General features: G+C 46.6%; 1 protein-coding gene across 3 annotated transcripts; it reads right to left on the bottom strand.

The window, feature by feature from the left end:
• Positions 1-12,585: 12,585 nt before the first annotated feature.
• On the bottom strand, positions 12,586-25,910 carry LOC123746460 (BTB/POZ domain-containing protein 2). Of its 3 annotated transcripts, none has more exons than XM_045727985.2 (6): positions 25,775-25,910; positions 24,844-25,032; positions 17,696-17,929; positions 17,508-17,603; positions 15,554-15,693; positions 12,586-13,878 (listed from the first exon to the last, which is right to left on the bottom strand). In XM_045727985.2, exons 1-6 carry the CDS (start codon positions 25,793-25,795, stop codon positions 13,074-13,076), a joined length of 1,485 nt encoding a protein of 494 aa, XP_045583941.2. In that variant the 5' UTR covers positions 25,796-25,910; the 3' UTR covers positions 12,586-13,073. The 3 variants fall into 3 exon arrangements, with proteins under 3 accessions (XP_045583941.2, XP_069174515.1, XP_069174516.1); XM_069318414.1 differs by having other exon boundaries at positions 24,844-24,999; positions 25,775-25,860; XM_069318415.1 differs by lacking the exon at positions 24,844-25,032 and having other exon boundaries at positions 25,775-25,855.
• Positions 25,911-26,465: the final 555 nt, after the last annotated feature.

Raw genomic sequence — 26,465 nt, 5'->3', positions numbered from 1 at the left:
TATTTTTTACTAAGTTGTATCTGTTTTAAAGGATCTATTGCACTATCTATCGCAAGGTTTCCTGTGTGTGGTGACTTTTGTAAAGGTCCGTTATACTGCGGTGTTTATTATGAAGGAATATTTAACAGTTGCATCTATTCTAAAATTTATATTATATTGAATTATCTATCGAAAACGCATTATTCTTAAATGAGTGTTGTAAAGTTCAATTTAAATGCAGTATATACTGTAGAGGTCTCATAAAACAGTAACTGTTGTAGAGGTCTCATTAAACTAACTATTGTAGGTCATTTTTTTTTTTTTTTTTATTAAGATATGAGGTACATCTGCATTAGTGCAGCTGCCCTAGACTATATGAAGTGGAGTACAGTGTGTCAAAAAAGGCTAACTAGGCGATGCTAAAAAATCCCCATCACACAGGATGGTTAGTCATACAGAGGCATGTGATAAGCGGTCTGCACTGGCAGACTTCGGATGCATTTTGAGGATATCAACAACACAAGATTGAATAAGGTAGCAGTGGTAATACAAGTCCCCATCTCGCAGGATGGTTAGTCATACAGAGCCATGTGTTTAGTAGCCTGCACTGGCAAATTTTGGGTACACTATGAGGATATCTTCAAGAATACGAGAATGAATAAAGTAATTGCAAAGTTCCTGGTACCTCATGCCAACTGGTCTGAAAGGTCTAATAACTGGGCATTCAGTGATGTAGTGCGGGAGATCGTGCCACAGTTCCTGCTCACAGAGTTTGCAACTGGAGTGTTCAGGATTGGGAGATCCGTCACCTGCAGCCACCTGCCACAGGTAACTGTAACCCAACCTGATCCTTGCAACCACTGTGTCGCACAGTCTAGTGGACGTTTTGTGCTGCCCATAGATGTAGGTTTCAGATCTGAACAAATCATAGCTTTTTATACTAGTACTTTCAGGTCGTTGGGAGTCAGTAAGTTCTTTCTTATCAGACCTGAGTGTTTGGACCAATACAGTTTTGACAGCAGAGATGGGGGATACCTAGATCTAATTCAACTTCATCCTTGTTACACGCTAATTTGGCTGCAATGTCTGTCTCATTATGATGGGTTATATTTATGTGTGAAGGTATCCATACAAAGGAGATTCGAGACCCTTTACTCTGTGCATCAATTAGGTCATTTATAATTGGGAGTATGAGGTTCTTGCTGTCGATCTTCCAAGAGACGTTCTCGATTGCTTGAAAAGTAAGTAATTATCAAAAGAAGGCACCAAACCGGGAAGGCTATGTAGCACCATCAAATACGCAAAATAATCAGAGGGCGCTAAATATCACCAAGGATGCCAATACGAGAACAAAAACGCATAAGGCGAACGATATCAAAAGTATCCGAGTCACCAAGAACTCTATCGAGGGACAGGTGACCGCGAGGGGCGGTCGGAAAGCAAGACACATGCTCGTCCTGGAAGTCAGGACATTCAAGAAGGACATGCACGACCGTAAGAGGGACAATGCAACTAGGACAATAAGGAGCAGGGCGGCGCTCCATCAAGTGACCATGGGTTAAGCGAGTATGGCCAATACGCAACCTCGCCAGAGCCGTTTCCCAACGCCGGTTACGGTGGTAGGAGGACGGCCACGAGGAAACAACATTTCAGAGTACGTAGTTTGTTACCAGTAACAGACGACCAAGAAGCCTGCCAACGGGTAAGGACGGAGGAATGGATAACCGGGTAAAAGTCGGAATATGGAATACCTTTACGAGAGATGGGACAAGAGTGGACAGCTTCCTTGGCGGCAGCATCTGCACGCTCATTTAAAGACACACCAATATGGCTGGGAACCCAACAAAACTCAACCGACTTAAATTTACTGTGAACAAGAAACGGCCAATGCTGGATCTCGACAACTACTGGATGAACCGGATTAAAGGACCCGAGAGCCATGAGGGCACTACGAGAGTCAACAACAACAACTACAAAGGAAGACTGACAACGAGAAAGCAGGAGACGAAGAGCAGAGAGAATAGCATAAAGTTCCGCTGTAAAGATGCTAGTCTCCGGAGGTAAGCGACACAAGTGCGATCGGGAAAAACAACAGAGTAGCCAACACCGTCCGCCGACTTTGACCCATCGGTGAAGACAGAAACAGAGCGGGAGTGAAGAAAAGTGCTCAAGGAAAAGGCGTTTTAGAACCGTAGGAGGGGTAAAAGCTTTAGTGATACGGGTCAAGTACAAAACTGCGAAAGAGGGACTCTTCATGGGGGCAAAGAAGGAACAACACGAGGAGAAACATTAGAAATACGAACGGAAAGAGAACCCTGGAGGCGAGATAACCGGACAGAAAGAGGGAGGTGGTGAAGAGGAACAGGAACCGCAGGAGGGGTAAAAGTTAAAGCACGACAGAGGCGAGAGGAAGGATGTTGTAAGGACCGCGCAATATAGCGAAGACAGTAGCGATCATGGCGGTCCCGGAGAGACAGGAAGCCAGTGTCAACATACAAGCTATGGACGGGAGTCGAACGAAAGGCACCAGAACCGAGGCGCAACCCAGTATGGTGCAAAGCATCAAGACGGCGAAGAGTAGAAGGAGAAGCAGACGAGTAAGCAGGGCAACCATAATCGAGCTTAGACAGGACGAGAGAGAAATGTAAAGCAAGGAGAGTGCGCCTATCTGCCCCCCAAGAAGTATGGGACAAGACCCGAAGGAGGGTAAGGGCCTTAGAGCACTTAACACGGAGGTAAGAGATATGGGGAGACCAAGACAAACGAGTGTCAAGGAATAACCCCAAAAGCTTCGCGGAATCTTTGTATTCAAGAGGATGACCATAAAGTGACAGAGGGACGAAGAACAACCCGTTTCCGCGTAAAAGTCATGGCACAAGTCTTAGAAGTAGAGAACTTGAAGCCATGATCGGTGGCCCAAGACGACACGGCATCAATTGCATGTTGAAGCCGGCGCTGAAGGAGAGGCGAATCATCACCCTGACAGCAAAGGGTAAGATCATCGACATAGAGAGCGGAGAAGACACCAGAAGGAAGAGAGGAAAGAAGACCATTGAGGGTAACCAGAAAAAGAGTAGTGCTCAGATCATTACCCTGGGGCACACCTTCGTATTGCTGAAAAGAGGCAGAGAGAGCGATACCAAGGCGCACCCGAAAGGAACGACGGGAGAGGAAGCTGCGGAGAAAGAGGAAGATGACCACGAAGGCCAAAAGAATGAAGTTGAGATAGAATATGATATCGCCAAGTGGTGTCGTAAGCCTTTTCCAGGTCAAAAAGGACGTCAACAACGGAGGTCTTCGCAGCAAAAGCAGTACGAATATAGACCTCCAAGTTCACCAGGACATCTGTAGTGCTGCGGCACTTGCGGAAACCAAAGTGAGAAGGGGAGAGGTGGTGATGGTGTTCCAGGAACCACATCAGACGAACGTTAACCATACGTTCAAAGAGTTTGCAGACAACTTGTGAGAGCAATAGGGCGAAAGTCCTTAGGGGCAGTACCCAGAGACCCCGGTTTGCGAACAGGGAGGACAAGCCATCGAACCAGTCCTCCGGGACTGACGACGACTCCCAGATCCGATTATGCAGACTCAGTAAATACCGAGACGTGCACGGAGGGAGATGGCGAAGCATCTCGTAATGAATACCATCGGAGCCCGCCGCCGTAGAACCGCAGAGGGCCAGGGCAGAACGAAGTTCAGAGAGAGAAGGGATCATTATAGGGAAGCTGAAGATGAGTGCAGAAATCTAAAGGACGAGACTCGAGGACAGGTTTACGAAGAAGAAAAAATTGGGGAAGATGAAGACCAGAGCTAACAGAAAAGTGGGAACCCAGTACGGAAGCGACCTGCAACGGGTCCACCACAAGAGTATCATGGAGGTGAAGGACCGGTGAAACATCGGGAACGAACTTACCCGCTATCTTGCGGATACGCTTCCAGATATGGGCCAGAGGAGTTTCGGACGTAATTGTCGAGACATAAGATGCCCAACATTTACGTTTAGCCATATGGATGGCCCTACGGGCCACCGCACTCGCTTTCCGAAAGAAAAAATTATGGGTCGTCTGTCCACAGCGGTGCCTCTTCCAGGCTGCACGCTTACAGCGGACAGCCCGAGCACAGTCCGCATTCCACCAGGGAACGCACTTCCCTAGACCCCGAGAGGAAGAGCGAGGAATAGAGCGGAGGGCAGCGTTGAAGACACTGTCATGAAAAAGGAAGAGAGCACGAGAGAGAGGCAGAAGGGAAAGGTCAGAGAGAGTAGCACTGAGGGTAAATACGGTCCAGTCCGCCTTAGCAAACTGCCACCTAAGGAAAGAGAGGGAAGGGCGAAAAGAGAAAAAGGAAACAAGGATGGGGAAATGATCACTTCCATGGAGGTCATCAAGAACCTGCCACGTGAAATCTAAGTAAAGAGAAGAAGAGCAGAGAGAAAGATCAAGACAAGAAAGGGTGCGAGTCAGAGTCCAAATGAGTGGGCTCACCAGAATTCAAAAGAGACGGGGAAGAAGAGAGGAGAAACGGCTCAAGAAGGCGACCCCGGGTATTCGTCAGAACGTCACCCCAAAGAGAATGACAATTGAAGTCACCCAGCAGGAGCACAGGCTCCGGCAAGGAGTCAAGGTGGTGTTTCAAATCAGGAAGAGAAAGCGGGACACTCGGGGGGGGGGGGGGGGGGGAGATAAATGGAACAAACTGTGTACCATTTCCCCACAAAGATACGAGCAGCAGAACAATGGAGAGGCGAAGGAAAAAGTAAAGGAACAAAAGGAACATCAGCACGAATCAAGAGAGCAGAAGAATTAGAAGCCCCAGCAACGGCTGGGGGGAGGGGAAGAAAGGAAAACGAAAAACCGACCAGGACGAGCACCAAGCAACGGCTCCTGGAGACAGACACAAAGGGGCGAAAACCGCGAAATCAGAAGTTGGAGTTAGAAGAAATTTGCGTAATAACCTCGAACGTTCCATTGAAGAATAGACATCGACGAGAAGAGAAAGGACAAAAACAGAGAACAAGGAAAAAACAAAGGCGAAAGAGCAACAGAGCACGTTAAAGAATATCAGGGTCGGGATCAGGGTCAGCAAAGTCAGGGGGCATGGGTAAACTGAGCAAAGACGGAGGGAAGGAAACGGGAGAACAGATCAGAGGTGGGCGGGCGGGGTCCGGAGGAGGAGGAAGAGGAGGAGACAACGGAGAGGAGCAGTCAAGGACAGCAGCAGGAAGAGGAGGGGTAAAAAGAGGGGAGCGTACCTCAGCAAGGGCAGCAACCGAGAGGGAAACGGAGGCGAAAGAAACCTCCATAGCAGGAACAGGGGGCGCAACCACCGAAATGGGAGGGGAAGGAGCGAGAGAGGCAGAAGTAGGGGCCGAGGAAGAAAGCGAAACCTTCTTACCCGCCGGGGAGGAGGAAGGAGAGGAGCCAAGCTTACGCTTCTGACTTAAAGAGACAGGTGTCCCAGCAACCACGTACTGGACAACGGATTCTGGCGTCTCAACAGGAGAAGCTGAACGAGAGCACACATGACGGCCGTTTGGAGAGCGATGGACATCAGCCCGCACCAACAGGCGGCGGGGAGAGTCAAGAGACGGAGGGGAAGGAGGAACGGAGGGAGACGAGGAAGAAGACACAGGAGACACGACAGACCGGGTAGAAAGAAGGGGAACCCCAGACAGAGGACCAGGAGGTGGATCCTTCGGGACAGAACTCAAAGGAACAGAGGAGGGGGCAGTGGGCGTATCAGGGTCCAAGGCCCGGAAACTGTTGCGAGTCTGAGGAAGGCGGGAAGGACGAGGAGAGGAAGAGCGCAACACGCGAGCATAAGAGATGTTAGCATAAGGTGGGAGCCGGCGAACCTGGCATCTCGCCTCAGGAAAAGATAAACGCTCCCGGTGCTTCAAGTTGAGGACGGCTGCTTCAAGCTTGTAATGGACACACGCACAGGAGAAGGTAGGATGGGCCTCACCGCAGTTGAGGCAACGAGCCTGGGGAGAAGTGCACTCCGACTTAGTGACCTTCGCCACCACACAAAGGACAGAGAGACAGTCCCGGAGCAGCGGAGGGCACCATGCCCAAACCTCCAGCACTTGTTGCAGAGCCGAGGAGAAGGAATGTACTCCTGGACAGAGCACCTGGCACCAGCAAGAATGACAGAGGGTGGAAGGGTCCTACCATCAAAGGTAATCTTCACAACCTGGACGGGTTGACGGCGACTACCACGAGGGGGACGAGTAAACGTGTCCACCTGGAGAATAGAATGGCCCTGGGCAGCAAGGATATGTCGAATATCGTCGTGCAGTCGCGCAGGTCCCGAACACCGGTCGCAACATGGGGCGGGAGCAGAATAGTGCCAACACTGGCATTCAACTGAGCGTTCTTCGAGACCCGAACAGGGGTCTCACCAAGGCAGGATAAGGCAGCCAAGCGGAAAGCAGCATCCTGAGAAGGAGCAGCAACGACACGTGTACCGAGACGAGTGGGGTTGAAAGTAATGGAGGCATCCACGGAATCAACGAGATGTCTATGGAGGGAGAAATCGTCAGGAGGCGCAGAATCAAGGAGGGAGATCAAAATATTTGGCCCACGAAGCGGGACCAAACAAGGCTTGATAGGTAGCAGAACTGGAAGGAATCGAGTGAGGGCGGCCGTGACGAGGACGGCGGTGAGAACCCCCAGAGAGAGGGGTTAAAAGGCGCAGTAGTAACAACTAGAGAAGGAGCCGCGCCAGGGAACGAGGTAGTCACCACTGGGGGCTTGGGGCTCGACCCAACCACAGAGGAGGGAGGGGAGCCAGGGGAAGGAGTCAGAGGCCAAAGGAGGAGCAAGGTCGGGACCCAATGCAGCGGAGGCTACAGAGCCCGGTCTTCCAACACGGACTGACTCGGGGGCTTGGTCGCCCACCCCACGAGCCTGAGAAGGTAAACCAGAAACAGCCGAAACAGGGGTCATCATCATTACGAAAAGAAAAATTCATTCACGAATGTGCCCCCACACCCACCATGGAGCCACAATTAGAGGCAGGACACCCAACAAGAAGCTATCGCCGATCATGCCAGGACCCCCTAGGGGTGCGTCGCGAGTATATGCCCCACAAACGCCACCTTAAGAACCGTCAGTTCGTCGAGATAGGTTCAGTGACGAAAGGGGGATTGACAATAAAAAGTTCCCCTCGCTCGAGACGTTGAGCACTACAGTTCTACGGGTGCAAGAGTATGCCGCCTCAAACACCTGGACGTCAAAACAAAACGCCAAAAGAATTATCAAAACAGGCACAAGGTCAGCAGGATGTGACAACGAGAAAGGAGAAGAGGGGGGGGGGGGGGTGTAGAGAAACGAAAGGAAAAGGAAAATGCATCCATCAAAATTTGAGGACAGCAGCAGGAGCACAAGGTTACAAAAGGACAGAGGATCACCCCAAGGAGCATCACTCCAGCAGCTGCCCACCAAGCCCCCTCACGGCAGCTACGAGCTGGACAGGGAGGGGGTTCCAGCGATAAAGCCGACTTATATAAAGTAAATCTTGTTCCTCAACAAACTCTTTGATCAAGTAATAATTAACAAGTTAATAAAACGATTTACATTTATGAAGATTTTATATATCTCCAGTAGACATTCATTTGACATAGCAACAATATAATTAACCATATTATAACATTTGTTAATAACATTAACAAAATGAATTTGTTGTTAATAACAGAATAACAGCAATATTATGATTATATAACTTATTGCAATGTTATATTATGGGATGTCAAGTTACCATACGCTTTTGTTTTAGCATGTCAAAAACGGTAATAACATCGCATGTTATTGTTATGGTATATTATCTCATCGTCATGTTATTTTAACAATACCATGACGAGTGTTAGTTGTGACCGTTATGAATATATAGTCATAAATAACCATAACCCAAATCTTTACACAAATGTAAAAAAATATATATGAACAATATACGAGTAACATTGTTAGACTTTTTGTGATTGGTTATTGTGATTGGTTATTGTGATTGGTTATTGTGATTGGTTATTGCGATTGGTTATTGTGATTGGTTATTGTGATTGGTTATTGCGATTGGTTATTGTAATGTGTTATTTTGGCAGTTACATTATTGGCATTGCTTTTAACAGAACACCATAACGTTTAGTAATTTTTATGTCTAGGTGAATTTGGGCCAGATGCGGAAAAAATTACTTTTTTTTTAAATTTACTTATAAAGTAAATTTAAACTTTAGATGCATACAAATTTATTACACTTTTGTCTACCAATAAACCGTATTAAAACATTTTAAATATCCACCTATTTTTTTTAGAAGAGGTTAGTTTGGGTAAAATTCTAGAAATCTTCGTTTTCACTTATGAAATTACCATTTGCAACTACAATTACATGTAATTGTCTTCAATTTTGCTTAGCAGTATCAGACGAGCTACATTTTCAACGCGCGTCTTATTTAACAGATCAATTTACCAAGGAAAGAATAAGGAAATTTACCAAGGGAAGAATAATTTTCTCCCTTGGTTGCAACAACTGCAAATGTTAAGCAATTATCAAAAAGGCACCAGACCAAGATGGTTATGTAGCACCATCAAATGTGCGGGATAAGCAGAGGGTGCTAAATATCACCAAGGACGCCAATACGAGAACAGGTTAAAATTAAAAATCCATTAAAAATCAAGTAGGGATGCGTGACAGTATCCATGGCAATTAAAAAACACATTAAGAAAACTGCTCTTGGGGATAAGGTGCACCAGGGGGAACAAAATGGCTACATGACAAGGTTGAGTCGAGGCCCATCAATTAAGAACAGAAACGCATAAGACGAACGATATCAAAAGTATCCAAGTCACCAAGAATACTATCGAGAAGCAACCGCGGGGGACGGTCAGAACACAAGACACACTCGTCCTGGAAGTCGAGACATTCAACAAGGATATACATAACTGTAAGAGGGACAATGCAATTAGGACAATAAGGAGCAGGGCGGCGCTCCAAGTGACCACGAGTTAAGCGAGTATGGCCAATACGCATCCTCGCCAGAGCCGTTTCCCCATCACCGGTTACTGTGGTAGGAGGACGGCCACGAGGACAACTTTTAAGAGAACGTAGTTTGTTACCAGTAACAGGCGGCAGCATCCACACGCCCATTTAAAGAGACCAATATGGCTGGGAACCCAACTAACCTCAACCGACTTAAATTTATCGTGAACAAGGAACAGCCAATGCTGGATCTCGACAACCACTGGATGAACCGGATTAAAGGACCCAAGAGCCATGAGGGCACTACGAGAGTCAAGAACAACTACAAAGGAAGATTGACAACGAGAGAGCAGGAGACGAAGAGCAGAGAGAATAGCATAAAGCTCAGCTGTGAAGATGCTAGTCTCCGGAGGCAAGCGACACACAAGTGTGATCAGGAAAAAAACAGTAGCCAACACCGTCCGCAGACTTAGACCCACCAGTGAAGATTGAAACGGAGTGGGAGCGAGAAGAAAAGGGCTCAAGGAAAGGGCGTTTTAGAACAGTAGGAGGGGCAAAAGCTTTAGGGATACGCGTCAAGGATGTACAAAACTTTTTCCTCTCCACGAGAGGAAAAGAAGGGACTACACGAGGAAAAATATTAGAAATACGAATGGAAAGAATCCTGCAAGCGAGATAACCTGACAAAGAGGGAGGCGGTGAAGAGGAACATGAACCGCAGGAGGGGTAAAAGATAAAGCACGACAGAGGCGAGAGGAAGGATGTTGCAAGGATCGTGCTAGAAAGCGAAGACAGTAGCGATCACGGCGGTCCTGAACAGATAGGAAGCCAGTGTCAACATACAAGCTGAGGACGGGAGTCGAACGTAAGGCACCAGAACAGAGGCGCAACCTAGTATGGTGCAAAGCATCAAGACGGAGAAGAGTGGAAGGAGAAACAGACGAGTAAGCAGGACAACCATACTCTAGCTTAGACAGGACGAGAGAGGAGTGCGCGCCTATCCGCTCCCCAAGACGCATGGGACAATACCCGAAGGAGGGTAAGGGCCTCGGAGCAATCAACACTGAGGTAAGAGATATGGGGAGACCAGAACAAACGAGTGTCAAATAACCCCAAAAGCTTCGTGGAATCTTTGTACTCAAGGGGATGACCATAAAGTGACAAAGAGGGACGAAGAACGACCCGTTTCCAAGTAAAAGTCATGGCACAAGCCTTGGTAATAGAATTTGAAGCCATGATCGGTGGCCCAAGACTACACGGCATCAATCGCAAGTTGAAGCCGGCGTTGAAGGAGAGGCGAATCACTGACATCAAAGGGCAAGATCATCAACAGAGAGCGGAGAAAACGCCTGAAGGAAGAGAGGAAAGAAGACCATTGAGGGCAACCAGAATAGCAGTGCTCAGAAGGTGTGCCCTGGGACACACCTTCTGAGCACAGACCAGAGGTGGACAGGCGGAGTCCGGAGGAGGCGGCAACCGATAGTAGTAATCAAGGACAGCAGTAAGAAGAGGGAGTAAAAGAGGGGAGCGCACCTCAGCAAGGGCAGCAACCGAGAGGGAAGCGGGGGCCAAAGATACCTCCATAGCAGGAACAGGGGGCGCAACCACCGAAATGGGAGGGGAAGGGGGCGATAGTCAGAAGTAGTGCCCGAGGAAGAAAGCGAAGCCTTCTTACCCGCCGGGGGAGGAGGAAGGAGAGGAACCAGGCTTACGCTTCTGACTTAAAGAGACAGGTGTTCCAGCAACTACGTACTGGGCAACGGATTCTAGCGTCTCAACAGGAGAAGCTTCACGATAGCACACGACGACCGTTTGGAGAGCGATGAACATCAGCCCACACCGACAGGCGGCGGGGAGAGTCAACAGACGAAGGAGAAGGATAAGAAGGAGGATCGTAGGGAGACGAGGAAGAAGACACAGGAGACATGACAGACCGGGTACAAAGAAGGGGAACCCCAGACAGAGGACCAGGAGGGGGACCCTTCGGGACAGAACTCAAAGGAACAGAGGAGGGGGCAGTGGGCGTATCAGGGTCAAAGGCCCAGAAACGGTTGCGAGTGAGGAAGGTGGGAAGGACGAGGAGAGGAAGAGCACAACACGCGAGCATAAGAGACATTAGCATAAGGCTGGAGCCGGCGAACCTAGCGCCTCCCCTCAGATAAAGATAAACGCTCCCGGTGCTTCAAGTTGAGGACGGCTGCCTCAAGCTTGTAATGGATACAAGCACGGGAGAAGGTTGGATGGGCCTCACCGCAGTTGAGGCAGCAAGCCTGGGGAGAAGTGCACTCCGACTTGGTGACCTTTGCCCCCACACAAAGAACAGACAGTCCCAGAGCAGCGGAGGGCGCCATGCCCAAACCTCCAGAACTTGTTACAAAGCCTAGGAGAGGGAATGTACTCTTGGACTGAGCACCTGGCACCAGCAAGAATGACAGAGGGTGGAAGGGTCCTACCATCAAAAGTAATCTTCACAACCCGAAGGGGTTGACGGCGACGACCACGCGGGGGATGAGGAAACTTTTATATCTGGAGGACAGAATGGCCTTGGGCCTCAAGGATATGCCGGGTATCATCGTGGCAGTCCTGCAGATTCCGAACACCGGTTGCAACATGAGGCGGGAGGAGAATAGTGCCAACACTGGCATTCAACCAAGCGTTCTTTGAGACCCGAACGCTTTTGAGACCTTTGCTTTATCTCGCCAAGGCAGGATAAAGCAGCCAATCGGGAGGCCGCATCCCAAGAAGGAACAGCAACGACACGTGTACCGAGACGGGTGGAGTTGAAGGTGACAGAGGCATCCACGGAATCAACAAGGTGCCTATGAAGGGAGAAATCGCCAGGAGGCGTAGAATCAAGGAGGAGGAGAGCAAAGTATTTGGCCCACGATGCAGGACCGAACGAGGCTTGATAGGCATCAGAATGGGAAGGAATCGAGCCAGTGCGGCCGTATCGAGGACGGCGTTGAGTACCCCCAGAGTGTGGTTAAAAGGCACAGTAGTTAACTAGGGACCGAGCCGTGCCAGGGGACAAGGTAGTCACCACTGGGGGGCTTGGGGAGCCAATGGGAGTCCCTCCCAGAAAGGGAGGCACACCAAAACAAACCCTATCTGGTTAAAATATTGCTACTGAAAGCCGCACTGTTGGACAGAAGACTCCCAACCCAACCACAGAGGGAGGGGAGCCGATGGGAGTAGGCAGAGGCCAAAGGAGAAGCAAGGTCGGGGCCCAACGCAGCAGGGGCTACAGAGCCTGGTCTTCCAATACAGTCTGACTCGGGGGCTTGGTCGCCCACCCCACGAGCCTGAGAGGGTACAAGAGGGACATTCAACAACAGATACGAGAAGAAACCACTTTCACTCACGAATGTGCCCCGACACCCACCATGGAGCCACAATTAGAGGTAGGACACCCAACAAGAAGCTACGCCCCACAAAAGAATACCACCACCTTAAGAACCGTCAGTCCGTCGAGATGGGGTTCAGTGACGAAAGGGAGATTGACTAAAGGTACCCCTCGCTCGAGACGAGAGGTGCCTTTAGGTAGACGAGACGTACTACAGTTCTACGGGTGCAAGAGTATGCCTCCTCAAGCACCTGGGCATCAAAATAGAGGTCCAAAGGAATAACCAAAACAAGCAAAAGGTTGGCAGGAAACGACAAGCAGATAGGAGAAGAGGGGGGAGAAAAACGAAACAGAAGGAAAAGGAAAAGTTGTTCAGCACAATTAGAGAGGACAGCAGCAGGAGCACAAGGCTACAAAAGAACAGAGGACTGTCCCAAGGAGCATCACACTCCGGCAGCCGCCCACTAAGCCCCCCTCACAGCAACAACGGGCTGAACAAGGGGGAACTAACCCATAAAACACTACACACAAAAATATAAAATTTGTAATCTGCCGTCTGGAGATTAGTCACGTATTTACAACAAATTTACGTCTTTCTGGTAACATTTCATAGTTTTCTGTTAATAAACACTTATGCGAGCACCGTCCTTGTCACCCGACAAAATTTATAAACCTTCTTTCCTACAGTAATGAGGCTTATACAATATCACTAAACGTAGATTAAAAATTTAAAATCGCCAATAAAAGTGTCAAAGGACTTTAGCTGCAAGTTTCGCAGTTACATCGAGCGTCGTGTGTCATCATCAGTCAAGTAATAATCTATTACAATTTTGCCATTGCATAACGTCTGACCAGAGAACCCCGTACCTTGGTGCGTTACTGACACGACATTATTGGCGCCTGTTGAAGACATCGCGTCGCGCAGAGTCAGTGATATCGTGTACGCCTTCGTTGGCAGTAGTCTGACTGGTCGTCTGAAGCTACAGGATGTCCCTTGCCAAGTTCCTCTACCAACAATTTCGTTTGCAGAGTTCCAAATATTCACTACACCTTCTTGTAAACTTACTGTGCATATCGCAGAGATTTTGACTAACGAGACTGTTCTAGTAGTCATAAAATTCCTTAGCAAATTGACAGTCACTTGATTATGGAACGTGAATTGAGTGCTGGAGCCGTAAGCCGAATTTAGAGAAGACAGAACGGTCGTCTTCATTGAACTCTCTCTCTTACCGACTGTTGTCTGAGAGACGAAATAGGGCAGGGCAGAGTGCTTCCCCTTTAAGTTTAAGACAAGGGCGACGCTCTCGTCTCCTGTGAGGATGCCTGAAGGGAAAACGCAGGTCACCATCTCGTGTAAGGTCATGTTTAGGAACCGCACCAGTGGTAGAAACTCTTCCACAGTCTGCCGCAGTCTCCTGTTGAATAATTTCAGCACAAAACCCTCTGCACCGCTTGCAACACCTGACCCCAGCTGCTCTCTATCCTGGCCAGGGTTGGCAAGTTCCAAATAATTGCCGTGCTCTTCCTCTACGTCTTGCGAGACTGGCGATGCATTTGATTCTGTGTCCATGTTCTCCGTTCCCCTGAAAATTTGAACAATTTATGTACGCACAAGAACATGCATTAATGCCGAAATAACTACTTTAAACTCAGTGTTGCATAGCTATTCGAGATCAGTCGTTCAGGATCAACTCTACTAAAACAGAGCAGCTATTCACAGTCATTATGCAAGAGCATCGTCACAGTACTAGGCTTACCTCCCTTCACTCCCACCCTCTCCAAACCAGATCTTCCCAGCACCCCTCAACCCAGGTCCCCTCCCCATCCCAGATCCTCCATGTTTACCTACAGCAGTGAAATCTACAAACTGAGGATTAACAAAAAAGAGTCTGCTTCAATGTACTCTACCATAGATGGTATTACATGCAAGGCAACTGAACTTAGGGAAGGAACACCAGAAGTAAACCCGGATGTAATTGGACTCTCAAGAACAAAACTCTCGGGAATCATAACGAATGCTGTGTTTCCCCAGGACTGTAATAAGGAAAGAGGGAGGGTAGGGGAGGAGGCAGAGTGGCCCAACTCTTGAGAAAGGATTAGAGTTAAGGAGATTGTTATCCCAGGCTGTGTGGGGATCAGAGACTACATAACAGGCACCATGGCGATGGGAGGACCAAGAGTAGTAGTAGCATTGATATACAACTGCTCCACCAAACGACAGAAGACCCAGGCAAGAGTATGACAAAATGGCAGTTATTAATGTAATTGAGAGGGCAGCCTCTACTGCCTGTAGAATTAGATCCCATCTGCTCATCATGGAGGGGGGGGGGGGGGGACTTCAATCACGGAAGGATAGACTGGGAGAACAAGGAACCGTATGGAGGAGAGGATACATGGAGAGTCAAACTAGTGGAGGTGGCAACAAAATACTTAATCCAGCCTGTCAAGGAACTGAATGAGGGGATAACGATGAACCAGCGATGAACCAAACCTAGTCCTCACTATGAATGACTCCGACATAAGGGAAATTTACTTCGAGAACCCATTAGGAATGAGCGATCACAGTGTACCGACATTTGAGTATCTGGTCGAGGAAGGGTTAAAGTACTAAGAAAGATATGGGAAAACAAAAGGCTAGCATTCCATAAGGGAAACTGAGGAGATAAAATTCCTAACGGCTATAACAAGGGAAACTGAGCTCAGGGGAAAGACGGGCCAAGACAAGATGGAATACAACACGCAAAAGCGTAAGGAGGCAGACAAGTTTATACAGCCCCCCCTCCCCCCCTTTATAAACGAGTATAGTATACAGTTACTCGGGCGCAAGTAATTAACTGTAGCCTCTGTTCATCCAACAGTAAAATAGGTACCTGGTTAACTATTTGGCGGGGGACGTATTCCAGGGAACATAGGATTAAGGACCTTCCCGAAATCCTATGCGTGCTAGTGGCTGTACAAGAATTTAAGAACTCTTGTATACAAGTAAAAAATAAATGAATGCAATCTTAGGGCAGCATCCAGTATGGCGAGATGAAGGCCGAGTGTAGGATGAGATCAGATAAGGAGAATCAACCTTCCCTATCAAACCTACCGAAAAAATTGAGTTATCTTATGTGGTGTGAATAATAAAGTTTTTGCCAATGGAAATTTACACTATATAGATTTTGGGAGTTTAAAAAAGTATAGGTAGATATAAAGGATATGGTTGGGTACCCATACAAGTGTATGGTTAAGCTATACAACGTTAGATCGACTCACCAGTTGATAACGGCGTTGAAGATTATAGTCTCCGAGGAGACGCAGAGCCTCGGGTGGGTCAAGATGTGCCACAAGGACGACCTCCCAAGGTGAGACACGTCTCGAGACTGTAGCACCCTCTCCGGGGACACCACCAGCAGCTGCCACAACATCAGTTATATATAATAGCCTCTGAATCCATCACCGAGTGAACCCATGTTCAGCGGGACAAATGAGAGTTCACATTTTCATGAAGTTACTCTGGATAATCCAAATATAGGCCTCATTAAGCTACAACAGTTACAAGGGCCTAAATGTAACTGGCACCTAAGTAAATATTGCTAAGATTAGATATAGTTAACGTCGACTAATAAGCAGAGGGAATTTCAGCAAATTTTCCAGTCAAGCTTTCCAAAAAAATTGTACCTTTAAACCCATTTCATTGCATGATGTGATGGTAGCAATATAACGGAACAGATTACTGATAATAAATTACGAACTACTTTAGAGCGGGAATATAAAAAGACTGAAAATCAACATTGCATTCCACAAATAGCCGATTGGAAATTTTAGTAATAAAACAAATTTACAGCAGGAAAACGCTTCTGTAAATTCGGTCCAAAGTATCTTACATAGTAACAGTTGTGTAATTAAATGAACTATTTTTGCAAGAATTGGCATTAATCAAATAAATGTTTTCCTGAAAAGTCAATAGATTTCAGAGAAACTGACGTTACGTATCTATTCAGTTTCTCAATAACATTATGTGGAACATCCAAGCCTTTTTTGCATCTATTTCTAGTTAAATTTCAAGTTATTTGCCGACAAAACTCGGGGAAGTTTTCAAACTAATTTTACCCCCTTTCACCATTTACGAAAAAACTAAATTTAACAAGTGCTGTACCAGTTTATAACCAACTGAATTTATTAAAATACGAGTCACGTCGTAAACTACCATAAGTTATGTAATCATTGTTACTTTGTATCATTGAGGAATATAAAGGTTAAAGTTTTAAAGATTCTCTAAGAGTATTTCATCACCTTCCAGACTAATTCATACCGATCCCAGGAGCCTCCACAGCAAGTCTAAGGGCTGACAAGTTGTGGGATGATCCAGTACATTCAAAGTGTTAATTATCACTCAAGATACCAACACTGGAGCAAAAATGGCTAGATTAGCAGCATTAAAGGATTCCGAGAACCCAAAGTCTCCACTATTTCAGTCCATTTGTCCACATTCATTAAAATTATAAAAACTTTCAAATTCTGCTCAACTACCGCCCGAAATGAGAATTTTTAGGATTAAAAAAAGTTTATTATGTAAGACTATGGGAATTCACTTTTGATAAATGAAAATGTATGAAAAATATTAATCTGGTATTGTAATTGGTAAGCAAATAACTTTGCCGGATAGGATATTTAGATCAATATGGTCGCATTGTTTGTGCAATATTTGTTGTCGGGAAGATTAAGATGGCAGAGTTCACGTGTGCCAAGATAAAGCACTCTGGGAACACTAGTCGTATCAAGCCATATTAACTGTTATGAGAAGGAGCATTAACTAGAAGAATTAAATTACTTTTGGGGCAACTCAACTCTTGCTAGGCGAGTAAGCAAGAGCAGTTCTACACTTTACGTAGAAGAGCAATTCGTCCCTTTCAAAATAAAAGATTAGTTATATGCAAGCAATAACCTTATTAGAATTAATCTGAACCGTTTCATACTATAATTTATTACTAATCTACAAAAACACGAGATAAAGATCTAGGCAAGTTTTAGGCTACCAGAAAAGCGAAACCTATACATGAAACTGATAAAGGTGCGTACAAATGTTGGGTTATGGGCAGAGTTTCCACGATCATGTAGAGATTTTAAAGTTAAATAAACTAGCAATAAGAATTGCTTTATCAAAATATAAAATCTTATGTATTCACTATCACCAATACTTCATAAAGAAGTAGGGTGTAGCACAGACCTCTATGCAACGCTGCAGCACAAAATTATCTTCCAAAAGCATAGCCGTGTCAAAGATCCTTGGGACCGTCTCCGGCTGCACCTCGTCCACCAGGTACTGCAAGGGGGAAAAAATCACTTAACTTTAATCTATCAAGCCCTCAATCTTCATATACACCACCACCCACTTCATCCCAACAGCCTCCTTACCTTCGAGCATGCCTCCGACAGCGTGTCTACTTGGTACTTGTGAGCGAGATGGTAAACACGCATAGCCATATCCAAGTCTGGTAAATTAATTTCGTCCAAATAGAGATAATTCAGTAAGAAGATGAAGACTTCAAACGGGTCTGCGTTGAGGGCGAGATCGCCATGAGTAGCCAGCGGCCCATACATCATTGCTTCCAGGACGGGGGAACCCATAGCCAGGATCAGTCTGTGGGCCTGGGAAAGGGAGAGATGGAGAATCTAGGGACACGTAAAGAAAAAAATAGCAATTCTGGAAAAAAGAGTTAAAACGTGCAAGTGAACAAATGAGTTGACTTGCAGGCGACGATTCACAACGTGGCTGAATGCAAGGACCAAGCCACACATCAAAATTAAAATACTACGTTTCTGTCCGTCGTGGACCATTATCAACTTGTGATAGAGGAAGGGACACATACCCAAGGTAAGCGAGACTAGAAACGAGCAGAGCAGTTAAGAAAAAGTTAATAGCACGAGTCTGTTCAAGTTTGTTAAGGAGGTGAGTGAGTGAGTGACTATGTACAGTACTGTGAAATAGAAGAGTCGACAGCAACACAGTTAATGTTGGGTATGTTGTGTATCACAGCCGAGTAAACAATGCCTCTTCCCATCACAGATGCAGTTAAGACTGTAGAAGACCAATCAATAGTATGATTAGTGCCCTCAATATCAATAATATACAGGATTAGATAACCATTAGGGCAAGCCTTGAACTGGGGACAGTTTAAGAGAAGTCGGCGAGAGGAAGTGCTGAAGTTGTAGAGAAAGAGCCAGGGCTTAACCCAGCTGTGGAATCTATGCTGGAACAACTAGCTAGGCTTTGAGTCGGGTCAGGAAGGGGGCAGCAGTGGCGGTGCATTTCCATTCTAGGTGGTGATTGTGTCTTCAGTCTTTGTTTTTGCGGCTCTCCATGATCAATATCTTCCTCTGTTGTCGTAGCTACATACGGTGAGCTTTTAGGTCCTGTAGGTCAGGAGAGAGACGAGGTTTGGTAGAAGAGTGGACTTGTCGCACTCAGGATGGCAATTACAGGAACGCCGCTCACATTAGTCCATTCTGGATATTTATCCAAGTTCTTCAGTACTTGCAGATTTGGCTGGTAAATTTTCTAAATTTAGGAGATCCATAAGCAGTTTTGCCTCGTTACAGTCTGGTCTTGCATAGCTGGAGAGGTTCGATGCCTCGGGTGAGTGAACTTCAACCTCAGAGGCAGTATAATCAGATAAGCGGAGGTCAGGTGACGAACAAGCTTTTGCTAGTAGTGGAGAAGTTTGCATCGAGTCGGTTGAGACATGCTGGGGAGCTATAGAGCGTCTGGAGTGGGTGGTGGTGGTGCAGGAACTGATGCAGGTTGCAGAGGGTGGGCGTCAGCAGACAGGAGGTCTGCCAGTGCATCTGGAGAGATGGTGATGTCAGAGGCTCAAGTGGTATTAGTAGCTTAAGTGGTAGCTGTGGCAGTGGTTGAAGCCGTCTGTAGTCATGGGGAGCTCAAGATCATCGAATGTTGGTAGACCATTAGCAGCGTATTAGAAGTCTTAGGATTTTTTTTTTAGTTTTATTTAGCCATAATTTCTGCCAGGCGTTTAAGTGCGAAGACTACTATTAACGGTGTTTGGGGCCAGCAACTGGTGTGGTGAAGGCTGGCTTTATTAGCCCGAGAGTTGTGGCTGTTGCCACAACCTCTCGGGCTAATCCTTAATCAGACACAGCCCCGCTCCTGTACCACGCAAGTCCACTACGGGATCACCATACCCAGTACTACTTTGAACTTTTTGTTCCAAGTAGCCGATTCATTAACAACGTGGCTGTTGCAGCAGAGTCTATAAATGGTTGGCGGACGGAGAGCTCGGCCCCCCCACTCCCCTCCTATTGGCAGGCTGCTGCATGGTTGCTCCTGCACCACCCACAAGCTCCGGGAAGTTCGTGGCTTGCCCGTTGAAAGTTTTTGGTGCACGGCGAGTGTTGTCCGACGCCAGGCAGGTCAACATCTATTTCTGCAAGTCCTCGGTGGAAACTAATATGTTCACCTTAACATAGAAGGCAGTGAAGACAGTCTTTAATGTCTCTGAAGTGGTGGTTCCCGGCTCACTTGCAGCACCGTGGTCTCGAGATTTACAATTCTGTGACGTGCTCGTAGCTGTAGCCCTTTAAGCACTGACGAAGTCTGTAGTAGTGCGCCTTGGTGATCTGGCGAGGTGTACTGGCAATACCAAAGCACCGAAAGTCGTCATTAACAGCAAAGGTAGCTTCCTCATGCGTTGTAAAGGTGGCCTTCATGGTGAAGAGGCTGTCATTTACAGGAATGAATTCTGTAGCGACAGTGGTCAAAGACGGGTTCTGCTCGTTAATGCTGGTGACGACGTCGGTAGCAGCTTTTTCAGAGAGTAGAGAGGTCTCTCCGAACACCGTCCTGGCTGTGTGGACCATGTGCGCCGCCTCAGGAACATGGAGGGTGGTGGGGTCGACCATATCTTTAACAGCTGAGGCACTACTAAACAAATTGGGACCCATGGCAAGAAATCTGTGTCTGCAGACTTTAGAAACAGACTTTAGAAACACGTACACTTTAGTCAGTGTACGTGTTCTAATATTTCGTATTTAATGTTAAGAATTTAAATATTTAGATTTTGGAATATAATTAAAGTAATGCCTGGAACATACCTGGAGAGGGTTTCTAAAGTTGTTCGTCTCCGAGCCCTGCCTTAGGGCTAGCACTACCATCGCCTGTAGCCATGTAGTTTGTGAAAATTATGAAGTGAAAATTATTGCAGTTAAGCATTAAATTGGCATCGAACATCCCACCCTTCTTCCATGAAAGTGCATTAAATTTCCAATGTTTGGGATAAAAGTCGTTTCTGGGGGGGGGGGGGGGGGGAAGAGAGAGAATGGTGATGGAATGATAGTACTTCAAGCTACAAGTCGAGGATACTTTACAGGGTGAAGTTGGCAAAACTTCGGAGCACACATTTCATACATGTACCAACACGCCAGTAGGCATGCAAACTATACCTTAAGGGAACGCAAAGCACCTCCAGCAGGTCTTCAAGGGCGACCACTTCCTGTTTCGTACAAGTGCAAAGTGAGGTTGTTTTAGATTCAGCTACTTTGAACAAACTGCCAAGTAGCACGGACTATGGCGAGCCCATAGTGGACTGACCTGGCACAGGAGCGTAGCTGTTTATGGTGCAAAGTGACAACTTTTCTATTAACTGATCATAGCGAAGTTTTGAAATAAAATACGTATTTTTACGTAAAATCTGTGTTTGGGTGAACCAAAAGGTTCCCGAGCACAAGAATAACGTTGCAACAAATGTTTTATTCACAAATGCATTTTGTGTCAAGACATGTACACGGGAATTTGTCGCCAGTGTGTGTCCTTGCCATTTGAGCAAGCTGTTTGAAGTTTTAATGTTGAGATGTTGGGCAAGGAGTCAGGGTCCGCGCCCTGTATTATGCCGATATTTGTAGATGGTTGTGCTCGTCTTATCAAACGAGCTGCCTGCCTGGGTGTGATTACTAGATTGCCGGGGGAAGGGGGCTATCTGATGGGCGGAGCTTAGCTCCTGGTCCCCCCTTATACACGAGATATATAATTAAGAGATAAAACGAGCCTCTCCACCAGAGGCTCCTCGCTACAGTGAGGCTTCGACTGATTGATTGATGAAGATTAAGCCACCCAAAAGATGGCACGGGCATGAATAGCCCGTAAGTGGTGGCCCTTTTGAGCCATTACCAGTATCAAGAGCTGATACTGGAGATCTGTGGAGGCGCGACTGCACCCTGCGTGACGGGAGATGTCTCCCGGACCAAATGGTGAGGCTTCGACTCTGAAAGGCAGATACTACACAGCCCCCCCCCCCATGACCCCCCTCTCACCTCTCTAACCAAGCTGCTCAAAGACCTCGGCAAGTTCGGCCGAGAGATGTATTTTATGTTCCGAATTATATGTTCTGGATGATCTGAAATTCCAGGGACAGTCCGCCATATTGATCCATTTCTCGTGTAGTGAACGATTCTTAACGTTGATATAGAAAGGTCAAGGGAGAGAGAGAGCACTAAAAAATTCTTAAAATATTCCCGCTTGTTAATTAACAGATTTAAATGGTTGCCGTTACAACACGCTGCGACATAACAGGGGGGGGGGGGGGGGGGAGGGGGGAATTACCACTACATTCCTCGTTTTTTAAATATGAATGTATAGTAGCACCCAACACTTAACTCTCGCTAACTAGTCCTACTCTTCTACCTCTTCCCCTCCCCCCCTCTCCCCCCTACCAAGTCTACCTTAATATCATTTTCTATCTACTTTCCCCCTCTGCTCCACCTTCCTTCCTTCCTTCCTGCATCACGCTCTTCCTTTAGGATTATCTTAAGTCACCGCTTCTTCTAGTTCACATTCGTTACAACGAATATGCCAAGCGTCAAGATAGTAGCTCGAGGGCGTCAAGATAGTAGCTCGAGGGCGATAATTACGCGCGTATCCACCAAAGGTGTCTCACTTAGCCACGATGAAAACACTCCAGTGATGAGTTAAGTGTTTACTAGTTATGTTTTGCGGGGGTTGAGCTTTGCTCTTTCGGCCCGCCTCTCAACTGTCAATCAACTGTTTACTAACTATTTTTTTTCCCCACACCACACACACCCCCCAAGAAGCAGCCCGTGACAGCTGACTAACTCCCAGGTACCTATTTACTGCTAGGTAACAGGGGCACTTAGGGTGAAAAACTTTGCCCATTTGTTTCTGCCTCGTGCGGGAATCGAACCCGCGCCACAGAATTACGAGTCCTGCGCGCTATTCACCAGGCTACGAGGCCCTGAAGTGTCAAGACACGGCCGACAGCACCTAATTAGGAGGTGGAACGGCAAACTGCCGTCAAGCTGAAGAATGCAATTGTAGTCTACTGTATGCATCATCATATGCTCTTTGTAAGTGACGTAGACGCCTACAGCTGTTACCCGCAGCAGGCTACGGGTAGCCCTCAAGACTTGGTACTAAAATACCCAAACAAAATGTTCGGTAAAAGTCATGGTGGGTATCGCCAAAGAAACCCACCGGTGTCACCACACCAGAGGCCACTGCAGTTCTCCATGCCCACATCTCCAGTACTCGTGGAGGGGGGGGGGGTGATCCTGAAGGAGCATCAGGCACCAGTAAGACTGGCCAAAACCAAGACGTTCCTGTCAAAAGGAGTCTTTATTACTACAAAGGATTGCAGACGATCACGATGGTGGTTGAGGGAACGTAGCATCCTGGAGAGATGACCAAGCCTTTGAGGACCCATTGATTCAGGCGCACAGACATTACTAACGTGATGCATTAAAATTAACAAATCCACAAGGGCCGTGACGAGGTTCCGAACCTGCGTCAACGACGCAGGTTCGAATCCTCGTCACGGCCCTTTTGGATTTGTTCTGATTGTAGGTATTAAAGTGCCTCGTGCCTAGGGAGCCGGTCGGCCGAGCGGACAGCACGCTGGACTTGTGATCCTGTGGTCCTGGGTTCGATCCCAGGCGCCGGCGAGAAACAATGGGCAGAGTTTCTTTCACCCTATGCCCCTGTTACCTAGCAGTAAATAGGTACCTGGGTGTTAAGTCAGCTGTCACGGGCTGCTTCCTGGGGGTGGAGGCCTGGTCGTGGACCGGGCCGCGGGGACACTAAAAAAGCCCCGAAATCATCTCAAGATAGCCTCAAGTCTCCAGGCGAGTCACGAGGTAGCTGAATTAACTGCCGATGTAGGCATTTTATGGGATATTGTCAATGACTTAACTGGGTGTCCCAACTATGCGTGACAGCTAGGCGGTCGGCTGATGCCTTAGGAGGAGGAACAATACAGGAGACACTACCTGCCTTTGAATTCACCGGTATGTGGTGCCCAGCCACTGAGTTGAGGGTAGCGTGTCTCGCTCTATGCAGATCGGTGTTCAATCTCCGATCACCGAAGTGGTTGGGCACCATTCCTGCCCCCCGTCCCATCTCTAATTTTTATCCTGACCCGATTGATGAAGATTAAACCACCCAAAAGGTGGCACGGGCATGAATAGCCCGTAAGTGGTGGCCGTTTTGAGCCATTACCAGTATCAATAGATACTGGACATCTGTGGAGGTGCGACTGCACCCTGCGTGACGGGAGATATCTCCCCGATCCTGAGTCCCCCTTCCCAGTGCTATGTAGTCTTAATAGCTTGGCGTTTTTCCCCGATAATTCTCTCCCTCCCTTCGGCTGGTGTGGGATCCCGAACGGAATCCCCCGTTTCCCTAACAACACAGCCAGGAGCGGCTTACACCCTCCAGATGAAAGCCGCAGCGGCCCCAGTCTCCTGTGTGCCCCCCCCCCCCCTCCCCCTTCTTCACCGTAAGGCGAAACGAACTCGTGGCAGCGCGCACGGGTTCAACATTACTTTCAGTAAGGTTTTTAAAGTTATTTTAATTATCGAATAACATAGCATCTATGGAGTGTTTCAGGATCAATACACACGACAGGCGAGACCAAAGAGCCGAAGCTCAACCCCCGCAAGCACAACTAGGCGAGTACATGGTTGAATTTGTGTAGAAATAGGAGCCGCCTTATGGGCCAATAGGTATCATGCAGTTTCCTTTATTCTCACGTTGTGAAATAGTGTAATGCTATAAAGAGTCAGTCGGTTTATAGATCACCGTCTCTAACCAGATAATGTAATTATCAAAGATGCCATCCCCAGTGTGATTTAGTAAGCGACAGGCCTTAAGTCGTCAGTTTGTGTACACTTATACACGTGATGCCTGGATGGTCACCGATGACAATTCTCTACAAGATTAACAGACTGGCTATACATTAAAAACCAAATTAATCTGGAAAAACTAAGTTAACCAACTGCTTCAGACGGGTAAACTTGCCTATTTCAGACAACTGGGTCACGTCAATAAAACTCCAAGGAAAAGTTCTTTTCTAAACCTTCCGTTTCTGAATATTCCTAAATTTAACAATCACGGGAGGCCTTATAGCGACCCCTTTACCCCAGCTAGCAAGTGAATACATGCAAGACCAATAAACTAGCAAACATTTCAAGTTACACGACTTTGAAAACAGATTAAGCTAGACTCTGCATTACATTTATTAGATTCAAGAACGTACCTTAATGTGTGTGTTATTGGAGAACACAAGCGTCACATCAGAGAGGTTCCCGGTAGTCAACAATAAGGAAATTCGGTCCCTGTTCGTACCCAGACGACACTGCCATGGTTGGCCATTAGAATGGTGCGAGGCTTCAGCCATTCGAGTAACAACAGCCTGCGAGGCTTCAGCCATTCGAGTAACAACAGCCTGCCAATATACAAGAGGCAGAGAAAGATTTTAAATAAATCCGGTACTATGCCCCAGTGGAACAACACAACTGTTGGTTCCGCGCTACTGCTCTTGTACCCACTGGAACAATGTAAAACCTATCAAAAACTATCCATTCTTGAACTAGGTTAAAAACAATGCCGCAATAAGAAATTGGCATCTACGTAAATATTAATGTCAATATCACTCAACATACTAAATTGTTATAAAAAAAAAAATAAAAAATAAAAATAAAAAGATCAGTTACTTTTGATAGGAAAGTAAATAAAACAGACGCCCAAATCCCCTAATATTAAAAATACAAAAACTATCAAATTTATGGAAGACAGACACGAGCTATATTTAAATATGCTCCGATAATACAAAGTGAAACTTTCCTTAACTTGCATTTTATTTTTAAATATTAAGGAAGACGGCAAGCTGTCAACTTCAATAACAAACTTCTTCGGCAATATATATACAAGATATCTTAGTGTAAACTCTGATGCTCTTTCCACGTTTACTAGCTTATATATGTGAAATAATCGAGTAACATTTGGCATGTCTACATGAATAAACAAGCCATTAAACTACACGCAATTTATCAATTAGTTCCAACACAGAAGCAACTATAACGAACCCAAATAGCAGCTGGATGACAAAGTTGAAATAAAATCTTTTAAAGACTTAAATACAGCACCTCGGTTTTAACCCAAGCCAAGTTCCCCTCTAAAATGCTTACACCTGGTGAAGCGAGGAGCATAGACGTGCCGGGGTCGACCCGGAGAGAGGCACGGTACTACTAACAAATTGGCAGTTGTTTGGCAAAGGCAACCCGTCCTCGACTCAGGTCCATTACATCCAGCGGTCGAACCCACAGACGCATTCATACATTTTTACATGCTGTTCACTCAAAATGGGAATTTTCGCAAATATAAATTAATATTATAATATATTAGCATATTGTGCATATATAGGCATAGGTTAGGTTAGGTGTTTAGGTTCTTTTGGCAATTATTTGTATTTGTAGTACGTGGGTGAAGCATTTATAGCGTTGTGGTTCGAACAAAATTCGTCAGTGAAGCACTTGTTCCGGAAATGTTCGAACGTCAGCAGTTGTGAGTCGTGTGTAACAGCCCGTCCTCCAAACAAAGATCCAAAAGTGATTCCATCCACCCGCCAAACCCCCTGTTTATGAATGAAAAGCGGTTTACACACGACTCACAACTGCTGACGTTCGAACATATCCGGAACAAGTGTTTCACTGACGAATTTTGTTCGAATCACAACGCTATAAATGCTTCACCCACGTACTATAAATACAAATAGTCGCAACAGAACCTAAACACCTAACCTATGCCTATATATGCACAATAGGCAAATATTTTTTAATATTAATTTATACATGAGAAAATTCCCGTTTTGAATGAACA

This window comes from Procambarus clarkii, chromosome 90 (genome assembly GCF_040958095.1).
Source record: "Procambarus clarkii isolate CNS0578487 chromosome 90, FALCON_Pclarkii_2.0, whole genome shotgun sequence".
Lineage (NCBI taxonomy): Eukaryota > Metazoa > Arthropoda > Malacostraca > Decapoda > Cambaridae > Procambarus > Procambarus clarkii.
Note: the sequence above shows the minus strand (reverse complement) of the source record. Positions and strands in the feature narration are given on the sequence as shown.

What these genes read in the sequence shown, in the direction of transcription:
- LOC123746460 (XM_045727985.2), bottom strand. Translation starts at nt 25,795, where the DNA reads ATGCTCCTCGCTTCACCAGGT. An exon ending in TGTCGGAGGCATGCTCGAAG is followed by an intron (nt 17,604 to 17,695) that starts GTAAGGAGGCTG and finishes TCCCCCTTGCAG; the next exon opens with TACCTGGTGGACGAGGTGCA. An exon ending in TTCAACGCCGTTATCAACTG is followed by an intron (nt 13,879 to 15,553) that starts GTGAGTCGATCT and finishes TCAAATTTTCAG; the next exon opens with GGGAACGGAGAACATGGACA.